The sequence below is a fragment of the Struthio camelus genome, chromosome 7, assembly GCF_040807025.1.
Source record: "Struthio camelus isolate bStrCam1 chromosome 7, bStrCam1.hap1, whole genome shotgun sequence".
Lineage (NCBI taxonomy): Eukaryota > Metazoa > Chordata > Aves > Struthioniformes > Struthionidae > Struthio > Struthio camelus.
Genome location: NC_090948.1, coordinates 22,215,455 through 22,241,081, shown reverse-complemented (window position 1 = coordinate 22,241,081; position 25,627 = coordinate 22,215,455). Strand labels below are relative to the sequence as shown.

At 45.5% G+C, this 25,627-nt stretch overlaps 1 protein-coding gene across 2 annotated transcripts in view; it reads right to left on the bottom strand.

The window, feature by feature from the left end:
• ANTXRL (ANTXR like) overlaps positions 1-22,048 on the bottom strand; it is a 61,560-nt gene extending 39,512 nt beyond the window's left edge. Inside the window, exons 1-9 of one of the 2 annotated variants that reach the window (XM_009677879.2) lie at positions 21,564-22,048; positions 9,257-9,328; positions 8,989-9,060; positions 7,234-7,315; positions 7,096-7,129; positions 5,011-5,090; positions 4,817-4,885; positions 4,522-4,602; positions 4,359-4,419 (exon numbers count right to left, since the gene is read on the bottom strand). In XM_009677879.2, the coding sequence (XP_009676174.1) occupies positions 4,359-4,419; positions 4,522-4,602; positions 4,817-4,885; positions 5,011-5,090; positions 7,096-7,129; positions 7,234-7,315; positions 8,989-9,060; positions 9,257-9,328; positions 21,564-21,724 (712 nt within the window). In that variant the 5' untranslated portion in view covers positions 21,725-22,048. The remainder of the gene's footprint in view (positions 1-4,358; positions 4,420-4,521; positions 4,603-4,816; positions 4,886-5,010; positions 5,091-7,095; positions 7,130-7,233; positions 7,316-8,988; positions 9,061-9,256; positions 9,329-21,563) is intronic. The other variant, XM_068950213.1, reaches the window with a different exon arrangement.
• Between the last annotated feature and the right edge of the window lie 3,579 nt (positions 22,049-25,627).

Sequence of the window (25,627 nt, the reverse complement as noted above, 5' to 3'; positions counted from 1 at the left end):
GCTTCTTACTCCAGTATAAATCTGGAGCTGCTCCAAGTCTGATTCATGCCTTGAGCCACTCCACATTTCACTCAACTGACATCCTGAGAGTTATTCTTGATCAGCATCCCTTTTCCACCAGCAGAGCTGACAGCAATGGCTGGCCCCGAGTGCAAGCTTGGCTGATGTTCACCTACCAGAACTATTTGGTTGCAACTGCGCATTGCACTGGAATTTTTTAGCCAGCCTACTCCAAAGCAACATAACTACCCAACTAAGATGGTCTTTTTTTTTTTTTTGTCTCTCAGTTTCATACAAAAGCAGCTTGCTGAAATAAAATACATAATTTTTTTCCTCCCCTGAAATAATGGTCTTAAAAGGCAACAGCCAAAGGCCTAATTGTTAGCTATTTCAGTGGCTTTAAAAAGATGCAGCAAATAAAAGACTTTCAGCACAGAACATCCAAGATAAAAGCTGCATCCAGAACTTTAGTCTTGTCAAGACAATTTATTTCTCCTGCCCTTCTTTTCACTGTCACCACCACTCTGCACAGTCAGTTGTGAAAGGAGAACATCTCCTTTGCAATAGCCTGTCTGCCAGCACAAACTGACAATACAGTTTCAATAGTAGGCTTGCACAAAAATATGAATAGCTGGTACTGGATTTGGTTGTTGCTATTAAGAAGTCTGCCCCTTCAAATGCTCTGGAGCATTAATATGTTCCAGATGATGGTCTGTTGAAATGGCTAATTCTATTTAATTTTGCGCCCTGGCTCTGGCTGCGTCCTTTTCTTCCTTAGTTATTGTCAGATCGTAGATTGTAGCTTTTGACAAGACAGCGAAGGGAAAAAGGTCAGCACGGAAACAACCGGGCAGTGCTGGCAGCGAGATGGTAGGTTGAAGCTGGTGTGCGCTGGCTGTGCTGTCGGCTCCGCTTCTGTGACTCTGATGAGAAGCTGACGGCTTGCATCCACACCTGGTAGTTGATGTGGCCACTAGGATGCCACATCCAGCAAGACCTTTCAATCACATCTGTGTACCGTAAGCATAATCAAAGCAATGATGCTGTCAAATGGGATAGGAGGCACCTCCAGTTCTACACTGATAGCCTGTTTACAGGCTGCATGTCTTGGTCACTTTAAATCAGAAGGAAGAGAAAGGACCTAAGTACGTTTCTCCACATTAGCGACTACAAATTTGCAGGGTCAAAAAGCATTAAGCATCAGATAACTGTCATAACTCAACTAGATCAATTTGTAAGCGGACTCGCCAGATAGCTTCATCATACAGAGCCAGTGTCCCAATTGGAGCTGTCATAATTCAGCTACAACTGCATGGAAGTAGTTTCATCAGCGATCTATTAAAGCTCTGTCAAATCAAAAATGAAGCTGAGATCACCATGAATTACCAACACAGAGGTAATTATGAGTTGCAAGAATGATTACAATGAGTGGGTCAGAGTCTGTTCTAACTCCCAGTTAAGACTGGTTTCCACTGAGTAACACAACTGAGTAACACTCTTTTATCAGATTACTAAAAAAATAGTAATAATGCTCAACAGAATCCAAACTGATCATCACCTCCTTACTTAGATGAGTTTCATACAAAATGGACAGACAGATCCACATTTTAAGGCTGTAAAAAAGCAACCTGCTTTGCAGGGGAATGTCATGATGTATGGCCCTCTTCCTAAAATCTAAAGTCAGGAGCATATTCCCTCATGCACACGTATATAGAGAGAAATATAGGCATATGTATAGACAAGCACTCGATGTATTTTACATATATACCCTCTCTATAGACAAATGTCAGAGCTGATCCTGATTTTACACACAGGTTGACGTTTTGATATTTTTCATCACCATTTTGAAATGCAAATTTCAATTACATATTTTCCTAAATGCTAATAACATTCTTAACTTAGAAAAAAAGAGGAGGGGAACACTGCATTTCCAGAAAAGTCATGCTCCAATTTTCAGCTAGCTCTAAGTGTACAATATATACATTTATATAGAGCATTCAAGAACCATATGGTATTTCTTATCTATTATTCAACTAAATTCATCACCTAAACTTAAAATATATTAAAATTCTTAGCTGACTCCATATGCTTCAGTACTCTTCCGTATTGAAGCTTGAATAATAAACTACATAAAACATATTACATTTAGAGTCGAACTACATTTGAATATAGTCCAGTGACTTGGATTCAGGACCCTGATTCACACTACCACAAGAAAAGTTTTCCAATCCAAGGAGACTCCCTCCAGGAGACAGTGGTGTATACAGCTGTAGAGATGAACCTCTGGCTATGCTGAAGTAAATGGGCTTACTCAGGTTAACAGAGTCAAGCACAAGGGTAAATATTTGAAGCCTCACACCGTTAAAACTTCTTGCAGGAGTTCATTTCAGAAAAAGGCTGGCAGGACAAGGCTCATGGTAAAAACTATTACAGGCCTGACCATTGGTGTTAAAGACCATTTAGCCCACACTGACAGTCCGCACCATTCACAGACGTGCACTTGTGGCTTCCTCCTATTTTAAAGTTCCTCACTGCTATTAGCAAGCCTTCGGTTACACCAGCACTAAGCCCTTGGGCGCTGGTGTTTCAGCGACACTGAGCAGGGACAGAGCAAACTGCAGCATTTCAGCTCAGCAGGTGCCTAGGTATCTTGCTGAATCAGCAGCAATACCCAGAAACTGGATTGGGCTGTTAAGATATAGTATTTGCACTAATCTCATCTGAAAGCCACAAATAGACTGGAAAACTTTTATAGGTGCAAGTGATGGAAAAAAAAAAAAAGATCTTGAAGAAGAAGAAATTATTTTACATGTACCTGTGCATTTTAATTATGCTTGTCACTGACTAGCTACTTAGCAAGGTGAGCAAAAGATAAAATGCATGAATCAGAAATTAAGTTGATCCTTTTTCTCAAAGGAAAATTTTGTTCTTATTGCTGAAACTTGTCCATTTTTAAAAAGTAAATCTTCTCCTGATTTATGTTTTCTAAGATTTTTGAAAAATCATTTCAGATTTTCAAATTGAAAAATCTTTTCAAACAATGCCTTTCAATGACATATTCATAACATTGTAAACAATTTTAAGAAATCACTGAAATCACTATTGGAGCATTTATAGGCATTTCCATTTAGCTAAAAGCAATTTTTGCTAAATGAGAAAACTTGCAGTAAGATGTTGCACAAAAGAAATTGTCTGGTATATAATAAGAAAGTGAAAAAAAATTTAATCCTATGATTTAAAAAAGCTTTGAAATGTCATAGTTTTAAAATTTCTTCTTTATTTTTGATTAACTCTACAAGGAGATCTTTAAAAGCATTTTTTTTCCTTTTTTAATTGCTCACAGATAAGATTTTACGACAAAGTCTACTCCAGAACTATATTTTAGGAATAATTTGAAAGACACTGTGATATTTCATTTTACATTTAAATATTCAGGGTAAGGTCATAGCGTGGCCGACATGCAGAAATGAAGAGCGAACAATTTCTCTTCTCTGTGAATTTTTAGATTTTCCCTGAATCTCCTATTTTGATCTGAGTGCTCAAGGTCAGCTTTCATGCATCATTGCTGTTTTATTTATATGTGCTCATTTTTGTAACGTATAAGGAAATGAACATGAGACAGGAACATCAGCTCTAAATAACCATGCTGTAAACCATACCTTCCAGCAAACTTATGGTGGCACTCTTACTCTGCTGCAGTAGTCTTTTATACAGGCAAAAATCAAGCAAAATGAATTGCTAACATAAACCAGAACAAACACAAGTTAAATATACTAAACATGAAAGGCATGAAATTATCAACAGCTCCTCTGGGGATTCTGCACATTCACCATGGCCACTAACAGTGTTTTTATTGCAAACAAGCAAAACACGAACACTTTGGAAAATGCGTCAGGTATCTTGGCCTAGGCAGTTTATTATACCTGGGTCACTAAACCTGAAACTTCTCTGAATGTTTTGCAAAATCCTTTTCTAACTGGTGACAGGTCCTAGTAAGTCCAAAAAACATAATCCTTCCAGGAATTTGTGAGCAAATTACCTTTAGACAGTAAGATATCTTTGGCAATACACCTTATATCATTTTGGCTCCTGTTTTTCTTGGATATTTTAAAAAACGGTATTTGTAACTCCTGAAACGCTCCTCAGTTAATTCTCCAAGGGACATTCAGCAGGGGAGGCTACATGTATATCTGTGCAAGCTCATTCCTGAGCTGAGAGGGGACACACGGGGCTTCACGCGCTGCCTCAGGGGGCTTCCCAACACATCCATGGGCTTCAGCTCTGATACTATATCAGGTCGCTACTGACATTTCATCACTGTCATCTATTTGCCTCCTCACGCTACTGTACAAACTTACCCCCTGCACAAACGCTCGATGGTTCAGCCGCTAGGATCTCAATGCAAGATTTCTTGAGAATCTAGAAGATTGAGATAATGGCATTTTTGATAACCATTTTTAACTACACTTTATTAATGCAGGAAAGAGTGTCCTTCTCTAGGTCTCAAAATACCCAACTTACTGAATCAATGGTTCCTCTTAGGGCATAAAAGCCTCCTGTTACTGGGAAAACATGATCGATGCTGTCAGCAATTGTTGACAGCTGCAAAGAAAGACAATCATAAATCAGGAGGAAAATAAAATTACAGTGGATAAAACTGGGCCGTTTCATACTTGCTAAAAGACATCATACTGACATGAAATGATTTATGCCTTAAGTAATTAAATAAATGCCTTCATCTGATGCTGTTACTTGTGCAGGAGCATAACAGAAAAACAGAACAAGAACCAAGCAAGCAAACCAGATTCAAAATTACCTGAGTTTCATTGAAATCTTTCACTCCAACACAGTAAACAATAGCCCCAAAGCTTCTCGCTCTGTTGGCCTAAATGTAAAAATAAATAAATAAATAAGTAAATTTAAATACAAAGCCATATAAGCAGTGGAGCCAACAGCAAATGCTTACATGTTTGACATAAACCAGTTTGGGTGAATGTGAAGGTGACTTACTTCTTGTTCTGCATAATAAAACTGAACATCTTGCAATTCTCCATCCGTCAGAGCAATAATCACACTAGCCGTTCGAACCCCTAGATGGACGATAGTTAACACAGTTAGACTGCATACGGATGACACAAGATTCAGTACCGAAACAATAAGTGTGAGGGGTTGCATGTCTTTTGCTGACAAATAAACAGAACCACAAGGCCAGATCCTTAGCTTGATTTGTATCATCCTCATTGGAGATGCACTAATCTACCCCAGCTGAAGGTCAGATGCGTAAGAGCATGCAATACACCAAAACCTGCGCATCTTCATTGTACAAACACCACCAAAGGAGGACTGCTCTACCCAGGTCCATGCACAAACTTCACTCTTCAGTGTAAAGCAGCACCTGCAGGTCACTCCTCCTTTCTACCTGAGATTACACCTAGACCCTTTGCATGGAGAAATGAAAGAAAGGCTCTCCAAAGGAAAGGTCTGCCCCACTCCCCTTCCCCACTCCTCTACAAAACGCATGCCCAGAAATACCAAAGAGTACCAGCAGGGGAGATCTCTGTGAAAGAAATGTTCCTGCCATCCCACCTGCTTCTCCAGTAAGTTTTCAAGGAGCAACCCTACTGAACATGGCAGGAAAGGTTGCTTCCATGCAGGGTTCAGTCCTACATTTCTTGAGCTACAAGAACAGCCAGTGACATTCATGGAAATTCTGTGTGAAATTTCTGTGTGCAAAATGCTAGATCAGCTCTGTCTTGCTTAGCACTGACAAGCCGTCTTATGTCCCACCTAAGCTTAAACGAAAAGACTGGATAGACTCTGGATAGCTACATAAGTAATGCAGTATATAGCACAATATTACCTAGAAAAATACAAAACATTAATAAAATTAATGCCAATTAATACGCAAACTATGGTTCAATCAACCACTCTGCTTCAATACAGTTTTTAAGCAAAGCAGCTAATATACATACATCTTACTTTAAGGGAAGCAGTTGTTATTTTTTCAAAATAATTTGTTACAATTTCAAGTGTCTTTCCCCATACTGTCTGAACCTAAAGACTGATGAGTTCTGACAGGTTTCTTATGCCATGCAGTTCTTCCCATGTCACATCAGACACAGACGTAAAGCCTTAAAAAGTGACCTGCAACTGGAAAAGGGTTGGGGGGAGCTTTGATTCCTGTACTCCTCATTTTTTCTGTTCAGGATGCTTGAAAAAAGCTGCAATATTGGGGCTCTTTTTTATTTTGCTTTGTTTTGAACACTTGTTTCTTTCCTGATGTTTTATTTTATAAATTCAGATCTCATTTGCTGCTTTTTCTTTCATAATCAGCTAACAACAAATGAACTATTCTCTAAGCTATCTGTTATGGAGAGGTAAAACAATTTTCAATTGGACTCTTCAGAACTCTTTTTGGCAGAAATGCCTGAGATGTCACACAAGAGAGTTGCTGCTGAAGACTCCACACCCACAAGTTACTCTTATTAAAGGCATTGACCCATTTCTGGATCTGCCAAAGAAACCATCAGCCCACAAATGAGAACAACCTGACCCCAAGTTATAAACCAGGCAGCAAGTATTCAGATTAACTAGTCAGGCCTTCTTTTTATACAGGAAAGAAAAAAACCCACACAAATATATTCTTCTCTTGAAATTTAGGGAAAATTTACACAATGAGGGGCTCAAATCATTCATACTGATGCAAGATCTCCAGCTGGTCATACCAGCACCAAACTGAATGAGAACTTGGGTGCATGAGACAGACAAGGCTGAGCGTCTCAAGATACAATGATGCCTGAAAATCCTGGTATTCCTGTCCTCCGGGTGCAGCACAGGCAGTTCTGGCTGCAATGCTTTGGTTTGTGCTCTGCGCTGGGTCAGATCTGTGATCGCAACGGTCTTCTCTGGTCTTAATAAACCATGAATCACCCATGCAAAAGCCGGACTGTAGTGCAAATGGAATGTAACAATTATGCAACACCAGCTCCTTCTCCAGCTCTGCTCTCAGTGAGTTTACTGCAGGTCATATAAAAAAACTCTACCACCCTGTCTTTCCAATGCAGATACAAAATATCAGTGTCATAGGATGCTTACCTCCATAGGTTTCATGGTAAATCTGTTCATTTGCCTGCAACAAAGCATAGAACGTCGTTAACCCTTAAGTACAGCAGCAGCAAACAAAGCAAAGTTTATAAGCATAAATCAAAGAAAAGGAGGCACTGTGATATGTACCCTTTTAAATCCTTCATGCATGAATGTGTCTCCTCCAGGCACTTCATACTGAAGAATCTCGAGCCCTCGTCTTATGGCTTCCCTTTGGATAAAAAAAAATAGAAGAAAATCGGGGAAAGTAATTTTATTAAAAGTCCTTTTTTGTTGCTTTGAGACATTCCTGTAATACAGCTAGATTATGAACCCCCTCAATAAATTGCACAGAGTGTATACACACAAGCTAAAGGATTGGTAAAGTTAAGATGCTTCAAAAACACAATTTTGCGATCAGCCAAGCACCGATGGGAGCGCAGAACTGGACATAGGAAACAATATCAGGGTAAATGCATTTTAAGGGTGCAGTTCTGGCCCTCCCTCCTCCTGGTATACTGTCAACAGGAATAAGACTGAATTAAAACAAATGCCAAATATAAACTCTGACAAACTGCAGATGGAATGAGGATTTAAAAGCTGATGGCCCTGTCATGATAATGAGACAAATAAAAACTCATGATTCAAACAATCTTCAGGACAGCTGGGATCAGGACTTTTCCATTAAAAAGTCAGAGGCCAGAAGGTATGCAAATAGGATGGGAAGGCTAAGAGTTTCCTGTCCTAGACCAGGGTTGATCAACCTTCCTTCCCATTCATAAGCAACTTGGGCGCAGATTGCTCCCTGGCAATAGAGAGACTTTAATACCATGAGTGCCAACGTGTAGCTTCTTACTCCACAAATAAATCCCCTTAAGCCAAGAGGATCATTCTGGGAAATTAACATTTATTTTCCCCAAGCTGATCACTAAAAGACCCTGATCCTCAGCAAAGTTTTCAGATATTGCTGGAATACAAATAAGACAACAATAGTATGAAACAAATACTCAACAGGCAACATGCAGGAAACCCAGACATCAGCCTTAGATGTTGTGGGATTTTTTTTTTTTTTTATGAATAATAGTGGCAGCCTGTCTAAGCTCCCTTTCGCAACTGGGCATTTTGGATGGTGAAACCACAGTTAGAGAGGAAATAGACATCTATACGGAGTGACAGTAAAATTTAAGATTTGGGGCTGGGATGAGGGATGTCCTTAGGGCAAGAAAGACGTTTACCCTTTCCAAATGTAAAATAAGCATAAAATAAGCTGAAAAGGCACACATGGAAAGCCATGCAGAGAACAGAGGTTTAGATCAGGGAACATTTTAATACCAGGTTCAACATATTGCCACAAGGATGCTGTCTACTTTTCACCTTGCAAACAGCAAATCCATCTAGGAAGAGTAAACAAGGCCGAGCTTTTTCACTGAGCTGCAAAACAGGGCCTGAGCCAAAGCTCAGCAGAGCCAGTGGAAATCCATGACTCCCATGGGGTCTCCGGCTTGGGACGAAGCCCCAGAGCCCCAAGGGGCGAGGGCTGGGAGGGCTTTCAGGACTGCTCCAAACCACCTTCTTTTATAAGTACGCACAGTACAACCAGGGGTTGGATCCATGAATATGGATCCTCAACTGGAACTGCAGCTTCTCTCTGAAATACCGCTAGAAAGAGCAGAGAGCTCAATGCTGCTTTTTTCCTAAAAGGCTGAAAACAGTGTTAATGGGAGACCAAAAAGCCTCCTAAATCCTCTTCCAATTGCAAACCCGTGGGAAGAATTTCCATCAGTGCCTCAGCTGGCGCCGCACTGAAGGCTGCCACCGAGCTCCAGAGCCCAGCTTTGTGGCCACTCGGTGTTTGGGCGAGGAGGGACGGAGGGCATTTCTGGGTGACAGCTGGGAAGTACTTGCCTGTTTTCTGTTAATTTCATGACCGTGGTGCCTCGTGAGGAAAAAACAATGAAAGACATGCGCAGCATTGGACTGAAATAGAAGAACAAGCCAGATCCATGTCACACACACATTACTTTAGTAAATTTCATTTGCTAAGAAGCAATGAATATATATAAATATATATTTTTATATATATATCTATACACACACACGTATGCATACATATATATATATATGTATACGTACACACACATATAGTTAAACTCTCATCCCAAGAAAACTTTACCTTATGAATTTCTCAGCCAGGCTTTCCACAAAAGAGTAAATCTCCATCCAATGGTTCCTGACGCTTCCAGACCTGTGTGCAAAATATAATCGATTATGTTAATCTTATTCCACAGTGAACTGCTGTATCGCTCTGAACTTTTAGGCTAGGATATTCTAAAGGTGGATAAAGACACAACTTCAGTAAAGGTCTATGGAGACCAAGCGTGTAACTCTCTTAAGGCTTCTAATGTAACTGTGCTTGGAGCTGTAACAACAGGAATAACCATGAAAAAACCCACAACTGGGAGCAGAAATAGGTCCGAAGTGGCTTACCATAAAATTTTAAAACACATTCAGGAGATGTGCTCCCATCTGGTTTTGCTCCTTTTATAACATAAAAATGTAAATATTTTCTTCTAGTTTAATTCATTTTATTTGATTTTGCTAAATCATCTGCTAACAGATTATTTATTTTCCTAGAGCACAGCTCTGCTCTTGCAGCCACACAGAAAGTCTTGACTGATCTACTCTCCCAGCATGTGTGGGTGAATGTTTCCATGAATTACTGTTTGTTTCAAAAGAGAAAGCTTTTGAAGTAATTCAGAAGGGAAAGGCCATGCTAATAGCTAACACACCGGACCAGCTTTCTGGAAAGTCAATCCCTGGCTCTGTTACAGACTTCTTGAGAAAACTTGGGCAACTCACTTACCTGCACAAACTTTATATGCTTGTGCTCCCATTCCCAATCTATGAATTGCACTACTAGCACTTCCCTTTTCTTCTCTGTTTAGAGCTTACATCTTAGGGACTCGCACAGCAGCACTCAGTTCGCTGCGGAACTTGCACACAGCAGCTCTACAGTAAATGCTGGGTGATTTTCATGGGGCAGGTCTGTGCCATACACTTCTAAGCTATTACACAAGCCACAAAGCATGAGCCATCAATGGTTTTCGGAGCGCTCCCTCAGGGTCTGGTGTTGCTAACACACATGGCCAAAGAACAGCTCTTTCGCCTTTCTTGCGGGCAAACTCATGCACCCTGTGCCTTCAGCAGAAGCAGAGATGGGCAGACAGATAAATAAAACCCCATGTGCAGAAAGGTCACAGGGCTTAGACACAGAACAACTAAAATACTTCTCCAGCGCAACCACTGTAAAGCAAAAAGCATTGCATTTCTACCTGAGGTTTCCTCTAACTGCCTTTAGACATTGCTCTGTGTAAATGCATGAAAAGAGGAGTGAAAATACTGTCCTGTGCCAGTCCTCATCTCCTCTATGGGCTTTCCACATAGCCCTGCGGGTGCCAGGGAACAGATCGGGGAATACAAGCCCACGTGTGCGATGCAATACAGCCCTGCCTGCCCTGCATCGGTGCTGGTGGGGCAGAGGGATGTGGAAGGACAGAGACACCGACCATAAAGGGATCCTTGAAGTACTCAGGCTAGAAGGAGGCCACTTGCGCAACATTGGGCTCACGTGCCTTTTCTTCTCAAGAACTGGTGAGTCATTCACAGAAGAAACTGGTTATCAAAGAGCGATCACATTGGCAGGCAGTGAGAGTAACAGCACTGGGGACCGCTCACACCAAGGGTCTGGATCTGTGCAGCCTCGCATTTACATGTGAGGCAATAGACGATACATGTTTATACACTTGTGAATAGTGCCCATGAAAAATGGCAATACTACTAGCAAATAAGTCCCTTTTTCATCATTAAGAAATACTCCACACATATATGAGGGGTATACTTTCAGGGCTGCTTTTTCAAAGGGATCCAAGGCAGTGCAGAACCTGCAATTCCCCTGGGTTCTTCTGAAAGTCCCAGACTAAATCTCTGAATTGGTTAAACTCAGATAGATTTTTCCTGGATCTATTCAAGGTGCAATTACAGTTCCTTTTTTTTTTTTCCTGGAGTTGTCACTTCTAGTTTCATTCTGAGCTTGCCATTCCACTTAAGTCCCATTCCTGCAATTTCCAGTGGGGTTACTTCCCCACAGAGAATAGCCACAGCTTCTTACTTGGAAAATGCTGATTTATTTTGGATGAGATATCAAATTTCTATTGCCAACTACAGAGGCACTGATGCAATCCAGGAAGGATGGTAGCAAGGAACTTTCTTTATAAGAGCAAAAAATCATCATTTCCAGTACCTTCTTAGAACTGTCTGAATTATTTTTTCATTCAATTTCTTTTTTTAAAAATTTAAGACAATCATAAGCCAATGAGGGGGCAAAACGAAGACTTTTAGAGCGCAAATGCACACATAACCTTAAAACCATACATTTCCACGTACTCTTACACGAAAGACTCTCTCGGAAAGAGAGAGACCCGCGTGACTGAAAATAAGAGTAGCTAGAAGAGGTTGTGGTAAATCCACAGGTGCCTACCTCTGAACAGCTAAGGAGATTTCTGTCATGTATGAGTCCTCACAAGATATCTGTTGTGCTCTCAAAGACCGGCTCCACATCACAGAGCTACAGCCCTGCTGAGCAGAGGTACTTCAGACTGGAAGCGGGTCTGATTAGCCACTAGAAGGAATTCTGTGCCCAAATATCGTTCGTTCCTGGTCTATCAGCTGGAAAGTGTCATCAAAGCCAGACAGAAATGCTAGCAAGAAAATTCAGCTGTTTAAAAAGCCCATACAGAGAGCGCCAGTGAAGCGTTCAGCACTGAGTTAACAGGCAGTCACTTGCCCCACCACAGCCCTCAAAGCCCAGGCGTGTCATCTCCTGCTGCAAACGATGCTGGAGCGCGGCTGAGGCCGGTGACGTAATGCTGCTTATGAAAACCAGTTGGGGCGGATTGGGGATCGGGAAGGCCTGGATTGTGTAAGGACCTGATTTCCCCCCCCCAATCCCCACCCCACCATATCCCTCTTTGTGGAAAATGTTTTTATTTACTGTTACATATACATTTTGGAGGCTTTCTGGGGTTTGTTTTAACATAGCCTCATCTGCTGCCACAGAGGTCTGATGCAGCACCACCATCAACAGTGGCTTTAATGGGAGAATAAACAAAAATGTACAGTAACAAAGTGTTTGCTAAACTATGTACTAAGCTGCCCACTACTATCAATAGTGTCCCCAAAACCCACAGAAAGAGAAGATACTGAGGCATTTCACTGCTTCTAGGATCTTACCTTTCATGCCACAGAATCACTTTTGCTGGTAGCGTACACTAACTTGCTGCACTTTGCGGCTGGAAGGGTCAAGGTGGCTTTTATGGTTCTCCTTGGCAAGTGGAAGGCTGTGACTTAAAACCCTCAAAATGTACTGTAAACTTGTACCTGACCATATTCAATAATTGAAAGCCATACTCATTTTCAGTTCTGCAGTTCCTGACCCTAGAGAAAGCACAGGGTCTTTCAGCGATGCTCCATACCACAGCTTATCCCTGAACATCGCACAGCGTGACTTCTAGAGCAGGTTTGGTGCTTTCGTTGCTTCCATTAGAACCTTAAAACGGCTAAGAAAAAATTACTCCCGTTAATCAGCATACTGCTGCTAATAAGAACCTTGGATGAGGCTGGCATGTTGCCCCATCAGTAAACAACCAAATAGATTCAGTGCCTGGCCTGTTTGTGCCCCAAATGATACACTCCTGTAAGATTTCAGAGGAAGTGCTGAGCCCTCTGAACAGTGAGGAGAGATACAAATCAAGCCTGGAAAAGATCAGCGCTATGCAGAAAAACACTGGGTCTGAGACACATTCTTCCACCCCCACCAGTAAGGAGGGGGAAGCAATCAACCAGGAAAGCCTTAAATTTCCTGCCATGGAGATTCAAACTAGCGGATCCACTAAGCCAGTGCTGTGGCTGTCTGAAGAGAGGACATTGTTACAGATGGACCTCTCTTACCGGCTCAGGCTTTGGAGGTTTCCTGCTTTTCAGTGGGCAGCTACCTGGTTCAGCTCCTCACATGGGTCACGGCAGCAGCTGCCACACAGCTGCGCCCTGGGCTTCTCCTCGCTCCCGTCAGACTGATCCTCCCTGTAGCTCACTGGGAAGTATCAAGCCCCACAAGCCAAAGACCTCTGCAGATAATGACGCACAGCTTAAAACCAGTTTAAGGGCCTTTCACAGTCAAGCAGGAAGATGAGGATTCAGTTCTCAGAGGTTACATAACTCTCGTGGCAAAGGAAAATGCAAAGCAACAAACAGCTGCTGTGGGCAGCCAGAATGCCGCAGAAAACATTTCAGGGATAGTTTCTGCCGCCAGCTCCGCCGGGATGAATCTGAGCAAGTTCAGTGAAACAACAGAATTTCCCCAGGTTCATACCTACATAATCGGGATAAGAGTGAGGCCCAGCTGAAGTGAAAAACCCACAGCAGCCATTTCTTGTAAGCATGCTCCCAGCTCCACGAGCTCTGTCCCTATTGCCCGGGAGACAAAGAGAAGAGTCAGCAAACCACAACATAGGAAAGAATGTGCTCCCTGCCTCCTCGGGACCCGGCTCTGGGAAGCAGCTGCTGCTCCTGCTGCTGTGTTCCTGAATTTCACAGTGCTACCGCTTGACGGGAGGGAGAAGAGGTCAGTAAGTATTCCCGGGGGTGGAAGGAAGTGATGTGATGTGCAAGGCTTGATTCTGCTCCGCTTACTGCGGAGGGACTCCTTTCAAGTCAACGGAGCTTTATGTCAGTGTAAAAACTGGTGAGCATGTTGTTAGAGTCATGCTCACCCCAATCTTAGGGATTTCACTGCTGTTCCAGAGAAAACAAGGCGTGAGGCTGGCTGGACTCCTTCCCTGGTTTCATAGCCAGCCTCCCGAGGCAGTGGCAGCTGGAGTCCAGAGAAGCCAAGCAGCATAACACAGGCACACAGGCATACGGGGGGTCACTCGCAGCCCAGTTACTTCAGCAGACAAAGACAGAGGGGTCTGTTCTAAGGAATCAGCCCTGGGACATCAGAGAGTCAAAGCTAAATTCACTGAGGAGCTTACAGAGCTCAACAAGGTGCAATACATACTGTGCCTGCAGCTTAGCAGTGAAGGTTAATGTCCCAGTGCTGCCCAGACAGTAAATATTTTTATTGTCACATGTACATAGAGAGATTATAGCAGGATCCAAAGGCTTTCTTCACTGCTGAAAGTGGGAAAGTAGAAGGTGAAAGCCTTAAAGATGAGGAGCTCCCCCCTTCTCCCACTCCCCCGCAACACACACATTTGCCTGTCTCTTACTGATGCAGAAAGACCCACAACCAAAGGCAGCAATTCCAAGAGTGATCCTGGAGCAAGAGACAAGCTTATTACTATAGTACCTTATTATTTAATGATGGTGGGATCATTTTGAGTGCAGTGTCAGGGGATTAAAACACTCATTGAATTTGTTGGGCCCTATAAGTCTCTAAACCCCCCTTGGCTAATAGTGGCCCAATATAGAGCCCATTGCTCAGAAACAGGGAATTTGCTGTTGTTATTTGGAGAAGCTCTTTGCGGCCACAATCACATTGTAGACAGCAGCATTCTTGCACATGGCTAATAATGGCTCTGCAATAAAAGCAAAGCCTGGGGCATCTAGTTTGTTGTGGTTTCAGACATGCACGCGCGTGTTCATCCATCCCTCTGATGCCTTCTTCTGAGCCAGTAGAGCATGCAAAGTGACAAGAATCCTCCTCCGAAACAATGCTGCTTGCGAGCATGGAAGAGACCTTCTGTGGGTGATTCATGCAGGCAAGGAAGGACTATTTTATATTATTTGCTCCAAAGGCAACTGGAAACGTGGTCTGAGATAGTCCTTGCTTCAAAGTACTTACAACATTAAAGGACAAGACAAGGACTGGAATGGGGAGGCAAAGACAGAGGAGTGACTGGAACACAGATTTCTTTGTCTGAGGCCAGCACCCTGAGCATAGGACTCAAAGTATTTGAATCCAAGAGTTTTTAAGACCAAAACCTTCCTTCTTTTAAAGATTGCTTTTCTCCTACTAACAAATTCTGCAGCAACACAATTGACTGCTGTAAGTCATCCCTCCAACATTGCCCAGTGCTCCTAAGTAAATCATCTAGCCACGGGTACAACATATCTTGTGTTACAGCTCTTGCTACATCCCCAGCCACCAAAAGAGCATATTACAAAATGAAAAAAAGCCAGCCACTCCAGATCTCCCTGTAAAGCCTTGGAGCTGCTCTTGGCAGCACAAGGCCTGGCAGACCCAGTCTCCATAGCCTGATCCAGTTCGGCACAACTACGGCACAATCAAGAGCCCTCCATCGGGGCCACCTGGCAACACACAAGGTGCAACAGATATCCAGAGCGGGGAAATCAGACCACTGGGCTGTGCATTAACTCACAGGAGTCGCTTCATCTTCTCACCACTTGAGATGAAAAGGTTCAGTCCGACTACGCCTCGCACAAACCCGCCTCGTGCTGCACTCCGGCACCCAGCCTGCAAGCTCAGGCAAAGAAGTAACGAAATTCTCAGTCACTGAGCGCGTGCAAATCAAAATCTGAGCTCAGTGGGAATCTTACGGTTTACTTCCTTGGCTCAAGCCCCAAATAAATCAGATTTAGTTACATGCATAAATAGATTGCAAATGACAAGCTGCCATAGCTTTTTCTTCCCCTGTTAACTGTGCACATTTTACGTCAAATGAGCACTACCCATTAGCTTTGTGTCGTGTTTTTTAAAGCATTTTTTTTCTTGCAGTAGGAGGGGGAGGAAGATTGGTTTTCCTGAAACTTTTTCCTGCCAAAAGGCAAATCTGGAAGAATAATATCAGACAAAATACAAACAAATAAAGCCTGGTTCCAATAACATAGGTATGTCTGAAGTTGAGTAGAAATTTGCTTTGAAACATTCCAAAGAGTTGTACCTGTTTATATATATTAAAAAAAAAAAACAACCCAGCACTGGCTGCAATACAACCACAAGAAAGAAAGATGGATAGGCAAAATCCCAACAGATTATGTTTTGAAAACAGTAAAGATAATTGCTTTCAGGCATTTGGAGAATACAAAGAGGTGTCACATAAATGATGTGGTTAGGTTATATAGGGGAGAAAAAAGGCAAAAAGAGGAAGGCAGACACAGCCATTTTTAAAAACAGAAGTGTAGCATAATCAATGAAATCTTAAGGAAAAACGTTGCTACTTTTATTCAGACAATGAATGGGTCCTGTCAATCTTGAGAGGTAGTTTGCCTGCATCAGGTCCTAAATGTCATGATGAATTGAAGTCTGACTGCAGTAGGTAGATATTCTTGCTTATCGAAAAGAGACCTCATCAGTGTTTTCAGTCAGGAGTAAAATATGAGATTTTCAAAAGCGTTTAAGTTAGGTGACACGCTCAGGCAGCTACCTCAGTGAGCGATCTGATTTCCACCTGCAACAGCACTGTGAGGCAGGCTCCCCGCTCCTGGCACAGGGCACTATGCCAGTGCCCGAATGGCAGTCAGTGCAGGCACCACGGCAAGGGAAGCTGCAGAAGCTCCCGCAGAGCCAGACTCTGCCCCAGTGCTCTCGGACCAGAATGATGCCAGCGCGGGGCGAAAGGCAGAGGTCCATGGTGAAAGCCTATTGCCAAAACCTCCTCCACATCTTCTCACTCTCACTTGTTCTTTTAATTCATGACACTCATGAGCACTAAATTCACTCATATCATCGGAAAGGAAATCATGCTTTTCTTGCTGTTTGGGGGGAAATGCATTAAGATCTTTACCAAACTCTTTTGTTCGTTTGCTTTACGTAAAGCACATTGTGTAAAACCAAGGTATCTGGAGATTAAGAATGCACTGTAGTTACCTTGAAATGATAAAGCTGGTCCAGAATACCAGTTTCCAAAAGACCTTTTGTTCTGATGGCTTTCTGGCCTGCACAAAGTAAACGAGCGAGTTTCAAGCCATTTTCCCCCTCCCTGCCAACAACTGGCTCTTCAAGGGGAAGTTCAGACAGAAAAAAAACAGGCAGAAGATGGGGCAGTGTGGCTCATTCCCAGTAACACTCTTCCCCACCAGCTCCCTACTGGAGGACTTCACCTCTAGAGTGAGGCTTAGCAAGGTTAAAGGGAGGCAGCTGCAAAGCAGATGCCAAGCTCGGAGGCTTGGCTCGCCACATTTATTAACCTCTTCACCAAAGTTACCATTGGCAGGGATGCTTTTGGGAGCACAGGAGGAGAAGGAACAAGACTGACGTGAAAGGCAATACTGCTGTGGGCCCAAGAGACATGAGGGAACACCCAAAAATCCAAGGGAAGATGAGGAGGGGAGAAAGGGCAGTTAGGCCAGCCGTACGCCTCCTGCCCCCAAAAAGGAAAAAGTTACGAATCACTGCTCTAAACGAAAATCAGCCACGGCTTTACTCAAGACATTTGCACTGCCATGGTCTGTGCTGTGGAAAAAGAAGAAAAGAAAACATTTTCCCAAGGCTGTGCAGCTCATTTTTACTCAAAGGATGAATGGTTTTTTAGCAAACATCTCAGAAGGAAAAATGCAAAAATACTTTTGAGAATCTCATATCCTTTTTTTCCTCATTTCCCATCCTGTCACACAGTCCAAAAATAATCAAAGGAATTCCTTCTTATTTGGTGAATACAAAATATAGACAGCTCTGCAGCTCAGTTCTGTTGTGCCAAGCATTGCCAGGAGCAGATACTCATGGCAGAGTTTGAAACCCTTTTAAAATACAGGCTTAGAGTTGTTGTACCAATAAACAATCAGAACGATGCTACCAGGCACTACTATAATTAGAAAACACTAGAGGTCAGTCATCTTTTTGCTGTGCAAGTATATTTAAACATGATTACAAACAACAGCTGGATGTTAACAGCAACACTGAGATGAAAGGGAGATATTTACATACTCAAGCATGAAGATGTCACTGCAAGACCTGAATAAAGTCAAGCAATCAAACCCCTAGGAGGACCTGTCCTCAGTAGTTCCGGATGGGACTCAAAAAAAAAAACCCCAAAACAACAAAAACAAAAAAAGATAAACCCTTATTCATGCACCTGGACAATCAAACCAAGTGAAGCAACCAAAGCAAGTGAAAAATACTTAGCTAGCCATTATGCTGAACTTAAGGGCTATACTTGCTTAGAGGTGAACATGAGACCTTTGCTATCATGTGTGACCTTATCTGACCATATGCCATTGGAGAGATGGCTACCATCGACTCAGCTGCAAACAGAAGACTATGCTGCTGTTTCGGGGTAACACTTTGTAGTCTTCTTTCACATCTCTGCATGGGCTCAAGCCTGTGTAACTGGTAAATTGTGACATACAGACAGCACAAGATTGCAGACTGCAGGCAGCCGCCTCCGCAGCCAGCAAACGTCCGTCTCGCGTAGCTTCAAGAGATTTGCTCATTTCAGCATTCCCAGAGACAAGGCAGGCCCAGCGTGGCTCTAACATGGTCAGACAATTCTGAGGAGAACGGTGGCAGGTCACCCTCCCACCCACGCTGCTTTTCCTTTACACCATGCCACCTTCTTGGACATCCAAAGCTTAGTTCCCCTGCTCTGATATCGCCTATCCCATGGAGTTAATATAAAGGGCTGCAGTCAACTTCAGGAAGAGAAAAACTGTAAGAATCCCGTGAGTTGTTTCTTCTAATTGGCACCATATATATTATACCAATAACTTCACCAGCAGATGATCTTTTCCCTCTGCTGGATGATGCCTGCAGGATTAGATCCCCACAGACTTTGCCTGGCAGAATGAAAATCATGCCTCAGTAAAGTCATTGCAGTAACACACAGCACTTGCATGCATAAAGAGGAAGGTTTGTTGCCTTCTTCCAATTTGCCTCCTACCAATGTGTGACTACATCTTTCTGTGGGGGAGCAAAGCAGAGCAGATTTAAAGTCAATTTGGTTTACCCAGGCCGACTTTATAGACAGGGCCTGTCATTCAGCTAAAGAGAGCACTACAGGGTCATAGGACTGAGGCCTGGAGTATTCATAGAGGCAATACTTCAATCCCATCATTACACATCTAATTAAGACTGAATGCATCTAACTGCACACTGGCAAGGCATCAGTGACGGGCAGCAATCCCCAGGACACGTGGGGACATTTTGTGGTATATAGCGTTGTTTTTTTCTGGGGATTCTCCACTAGAAATTCGTGTCAGAATTCTTCCCAGATACGCATCGGCACAAATCTGTTCCTCAAATATGTATCCATGCATTTTCAGATTTGATCAGCTGCTTCTAACTGGCTTCTTGCCTTCTGCCTACTAGGAATATCCTGACCCTTCTGAACTTGAATGGGTTATCTAATTTCTTCCAATGAGCTATCCCAAGATCCAGAGTCTATCTACTAAATCAGTCCTCCCTGCCATCAGAAAGCCTCCCTGTGCTGTGCCAGATGTCACACCAAATATAGCTGGGACTAAATACAGCCTCAGCCAGCAAGTACACCCTCCCGAGTGCCATGTGCATACTGTTACAGCAGGAGAACAACAAGGGACCTATGGATCGTAAGATCTGGCGCTCTAACACTACCCATATGGATTGTAATGCAATCTCATTGAGGCCAAAAGCAGCTTTGCCACTGACTTCAACAGAGGCAGAGCAGATTCTAAAACCACCTAAAGGGCCAAACAAATTCTACTGCAGTTTTCTTACCAGAGTTCCTCTTTAAACCTCTTGAAGGTTATAAAGACTCAGTTTGTGACTGACGTCAAAGAATTTTCCCACTGGAACCTAAGCGTACACTTTTACTCCAACCTTAATCCAGTTGAGTCTGCAGTGAGATCAACATACAGAGTAGACAGTGCCCAAACCAAGGTATGAGACCTGTAGTCAGCTAAAAGAAAGCATATGATTTCATATCCCCCATACTGAAGAGGAACTTAATTACACAAACAACTTTCTATTTCTTGATACATCAGTAACTCTGAGCAAATCATTCTCTTCTCTGCCTCACTTTACCCAAATATGGCACAAGTAATGATATCAATTGCCTCAGTAAAGTGGTTTGTGATCTACAGATGAGAAGCAGCATAAAAGGGCAGCGTTCTGATTTCTGAAGGTACACAATGACATTTTAAATACAGAAACCACACCGTAAAAAAACAGACGCCATGTCACAGAAACAACCCTTATCACAATCACTGTTACTCATTGTTACTGCAAATTTAATATAGCCAGCGGGCAGCATCAGTCAGGGAGGGCCAGGTATGAATGTGAGCACCTAGCACTAGTCCCTCCAGAGCTCCTCCTAGGCAAGCTCGAAGGGGCATTCAGAAAGAAGTTCTTAGTGGAGAGAAAAAAACAACCAATCGACCAACCAAAACCACCACACAGAGCGCATCCCTGCATCTTTAGAAATGGAGAATGCCTTAGGTCGTTTTCAGATCCTTCTGCTCTCAGAACAGAATGGCTACTAATGGCACTTCTTTCTCCTTCTTGAATAAGGGAATACACTGACCCCTGAGTGAGGGCGGCTGTTTGCCTCAAGCAGGCTGTGCAAAGGCCTGATGGAGCCAACAGTCCTCCCAGCTGGGAAATGGAACAATGAAGACTTATACCTGGCTTTTGGGCAAGAGTAACAAAGAAAAGGCTCCAGTCTTTCATAATCTCATCTAATGCATTACCCAGGATATATGGGATAACACAACTATCACACTGACCGTGCGTGGGAGGCCAACAATTTACTTCTCAAGTTTAACCCTTGGCTGCCAGCACAGGTCCAAGCACCAGGAGAAACAGAAGTTTTTGCCTTCTGAGAAATACTTGTGGGTGTACCAGTTTACCACAGACTCTGCTAACACTTGCTATAACATGACTACAAATGTGAACGTAACCATGCCCTCCGGCCATATCTAAATTAGGATAACATGGTATTAAAAAAAAAAAAAAAGTATTTGCCAACATATTTTGACAGACACATCCAAAACACAGGTTTAGGCAATTCTGAAGAAGTTAATCAGAAAAAAAAACAGGTTTTATAAAACCTTACAGTGAGCCTGTAAAATACTAGTCATTGCCTACCAACACTAGTCTTAGCCTTAGTTAGATCTGCACAAACTGAACCCTAGCATAGCTAAATTCCTCTTTAAGCTTAGCCAGAGTTTTTACACTAAGCTCCAGAAGCGCTGGGAGCACCGATCAGCATCACCTCACACCCAAGCTCCCAGCCCGTACACACACCATGCACTGCAACCCGAGGGGGACCCGATTTCCCGGGGCAGCACGTAGCACTAACCCGGGGTAAAGCCCGGGGCTCCCCTAAATGTCGCACTTGGGAAAGGCGCCCGTCCGGGGAGCTACACGCACGGCGGCTGCCCCGCCGTCGGGTCTGGCACCGGGAGGAGGGCGGGGGAGGCGACGTCCCTGCCGCTGCAAGAAGGCAGTGAAGGGTGAATAAACGTTTTTAAATGTGACTGTCACTTACTTATCCAGGACGAAGTAGAGATCAAAGGCACCGTGGCAGGAGCGCTGCTTTTCTTGCTCTTCCTCCTCCTTCGCCCGGGCGCAGGAGGTTAAGCTCACGGCTGCCAGCAAGAAGCAGCACAAAAATGCTGCTTTCTCCACGCTGCTCCTGCAACTCGCCATTTTTTTTTCTTCCCTAAATCTTCCTCCTCCCCCCGTCTCTTTCTCTCCCGGCAGATTTTACAGCCTCTTCGGAAGCGCCAAGGAAAAAAAAACAAACAAACAAAAAAACCCGAAGCAAACAAAAACCAAAAAACCCAAGTAACTTTAGGCTCTGGGCTCAGCCCTGCGAGCTCAGGGCGGGGGCACGGCTCGGGGCTGGGCCCGGGCGGAGGGCCGCCGGCGCCCCGTCCCCATGCCCCGCCGCCTGCGCGGCCGCGGCAGCCCACAGCGGCTCGGGCCGGGTCGGCGCGGAGAGGAGCGCGCTCTGCAGCGACCAGCGCGGGCAGGGGCAGAGGGAGGAGAGCCGCGGGCGGAGGCAGGATCTTATGGGGGAAAGCTGAACCGGGACTTTCCTGTTCCGGGAGACCGGAGGGGGGAAAGGCTAGAGGCTGCAGCGAGCGGGGCCGTCCTGCCGCCGGTGCGCGGCTGCGGCGCGGACGCGGCTCCGCGCCCGGGGCTCCGCGCCCGGCTCCCGGGCCAGCGCGGCCGCCGGGGTCCGAGCCCCAGCCGCGCACCGGCGCCTCGTGCGATACGTCGGGGGCAGGAGCAGGGTGGCAGGGATGTGCTCCCCAAGCCCCAGCAGTGGCGAACGGCGTTGCAAAAGCCTGTGACAAATCCGGGGGGTCGGAGGGAGGCTGGTGCAGGCTTGAGTTGCGGGGGTCTGGAGCGCTTGTCCAGGAAATTGCCTGGGGGGGGGGGCGGGAAGGGGGAGGTTAAGCACATGTTTTCACGCCTCCCTCATGCCACATTAAATAGTTTTGTTTTCGCGGTAAAAACTTGGTTTACTCACACTGGAGTGTGGTGTCTGCACACATCCTGCAGGCGGCGAGTAACGGTGAAACGGCATCTCTCAAGGGAGACTTTGCAGGATCATCCCCCCCGCCCGATACACACAGGTTACGAAGCAGTGCCCTGAAGAGCGAACCCAGCCCCCGCATATCATCTGGATGCTGTCTCCAAAGTTGGAATAATTACTAGCTCCCAGCCCTTCCCCCTCCCCCACACCCGTTACGGCCTCTAATTAATGAAAAGAGCCACGAGGAGGGATGCGAGCGGAGTCACTTTGCATGACAGACTTGGGACTAGACATTGCCCTCCGTTTCTTGGGGGGAGGCTCATGAACATGACTCAAGGTCGAGGGAATGAAGCCAGGGCCCTCTGCCGTGGGGCTTGCTGGCGCGCTGCCCCAGCGGCGGCCCCCGAAAGCCTCGCCCTCAGCCGGGAGCCGAGCGGTGGGGAGGGGGCTCCGGGAGGGGCTGAAAGCCAGGGGCCCTTTCACGTGCCAACAGCAAAAAGGGACACCCTTCCCCGGAACAGCCGGTGAAGGGGGAGGGGGAGGGGAGAGAGACCGTGTTTGTGTGTGTCCCGCGTGGGTGTTTCCCCGCAGCATAAGGCAGCTCTGTCCCGGCCCGGCCGGCTCCGCGGCCAGTGTGCAGCCCCATCCGGAGGCGGCGGGCTGCCCCCCGGCTCCCCGAGGCCCTTTCCATCTGCCCATGCGCGCCGCAGACACGCGTGGACGCGGCCCGCCTGCGCTGGCTGCTCAGGGCCCTTCTCCGGCGGCGCCGGCGGGCGTCCCCGGCGCCCCCCCAGCAGCCCCTCGCGTGCTTTGCACGGGGAAGGGTGCCGTCTGTGAGTTGGAAACCGCAGAGAAAGCGTCTCCGGCTCAGCTCCCCGTTTCTGTCCCGTTCTGGGCTCGGACGCATCAAAGCGCCGTGGCAGTAGGGGTGTTATCAAGAAAAGATTAGAGGGTCCACTGGTTTTCAGCCACTTGCCCAGTTTAAACTACGTACGGATAAAAGTTGAATGCACTGCGTGAGCTAGCAACCACTTTAAAGGTTTCTGTGCGTTGGCCAGTTCAGCCCCAGCGATTACTTAGATCATGGAGAAATACAAGAAACCCACATCCTCTGTGTTGACATTCACAAAAAATGAGCAAGCGGCTGCTGGGCAGCAGGATCCCCCCCTTTCTCCCGCCCCGCCGGGCTTCGGCCTCGCTGGTGCCCACTAGTGTCCGCAGCGCGCACATTTCCCGGCACAGCTCCGCGGCCCCGGCGCAGCGCCCCGGCCACGCACCTTAGCCCGTGCCAGGAGCAGCCACACCTTATCCTGTGCCAGGAGCAGCCTGTCCTCCCCCGGACACTGACCTACCGGGGCCGCGGCCTTGCAGGAGGAAATATCGATGCTAATAGCTTCAGATTCCCTCTGTGCAGGATGGATATCCGGTTGTTATGTAAAATAACATGCCAGATTCTCTAAAGTAGAATAAAATAGATATTAAAAGGAAAAATACGTTCACTGCGTGCTGTTTTCTGATAATGTGCATTGCTCTTCTGCTCCGGTCGCTAGCAAATCATTAATTTCGTTGCTCATCTTCCTCTGCGAAGGGATCGGACTGGCTGACCTGCCTTCTCCAGAGGGGCTCAGGGATACGCGGTCCCGGCAGAGGGGCATGTTTTAGGACTTCTTGGGCATAAGCGAAGGCACTGATAACAGCACGATTAGCGCTGACAGGTGACTGCGGCGTTTCGTGCTGAGCCGCAGATCCGCGGGGAGCTCGGGGCCGGCGGCTGCTGCCCCCGGTCCGCGCCGGCACCGCTGGCGCTGGGCTGAGCGCGCCGCGGGCTTGTGGTCACTCTGCAGAGCCGCGTCGCGGCTTCCCACGCTCGGTCTCGCAGCAGAGAGGATTTGGTAGGTATTTGCGCAGAGACCCTCCAGTGGCTGTCACATGCACCGGGCAAGCCTGACAGGTCCGAAACCGGCGGTGTTGGGGGGGAACTGTCTAGTGCTTTGTCTGAGCGACTGGGAGCGGGGAGGGAGGGTGCCAGGGTGCCCCCGGGCCGGGCAGGTCAGGCCGAGTCGGGGCCGTGGTCGGGGCCGGGGTCAGGCCTGGCGGACCTGCAGAGCTGAGGGCGCCGGGCTCCTTTGCTCGGGCACTGCTCGAAGTAAAACCCAGCCCGCTGCACGGACCGCGGGATGTGGATCTCGCCCTGGGACGCACAGGTTGTCCCCACTCCATAAGGCACAGTCCGTAAGGTGATCTGTGCTCTGTAAGGCAGGTGAAAACATCTAATTATCCCTTTCGTACGCTTTGTATCTCTGTTTGCCTAGAGGCTGCAAAAATATACATAGTTGAGTTATGAACTGCAGTGGGAACTGTTAATCTTGCTTTGCTGACATCTGCACCCCGAGTCAGAAAACGTTCCCAAAGACGCAGTGAGAGATCCCAGGGGCCCAGAAGCCCGCCCCAACTGGGCCATAGGATGCAGACCTTGCACGGTGCTTGGGGTAGCCACCAATCCCCATTATCTGTTTAACATCGATTATTCTGCCTGATCTTAATTTTTGAAGAAGACACAAACTCTTGACTTTATTCCCTCTTTAATCCCTTTAATACAGCACATGCAGCGCATGATTCACTCTCTTTATTGGTATAAGATTACTCTTTAATTGTAGCGAAAATCCATCCTTTCAAAAACATTAAAGGGTTGACGTTTCTTTTTCCAATACAAACCAATATTCAGATTACATGGACACTAATCAAATAACCCGGGCTATTTCATTTGTCAACATGTTCATAAGAATTTTCTACCAGGCGTTAAAGGCATTTATATGGAACGACATCTTTCAAAAGCAATGTTGCTAGTCCAGATTTAGGGAATATTTGATTATGACAAGATGCTTGATGTTTATATTCTACATACCAGCTGTGCCACAAATCGCTTGATATCTCACACAGATTCATAATTTGTATCCCGCGAGTACTTCCTGCGAAGCAGTAATTTTCATTTTAAGCCATTTTCTCAGTATCCGCAGCTCCCAGAATAGCTGTATAAATCAAAAGTGTTCTGTCAGAGGCTGCAAAGG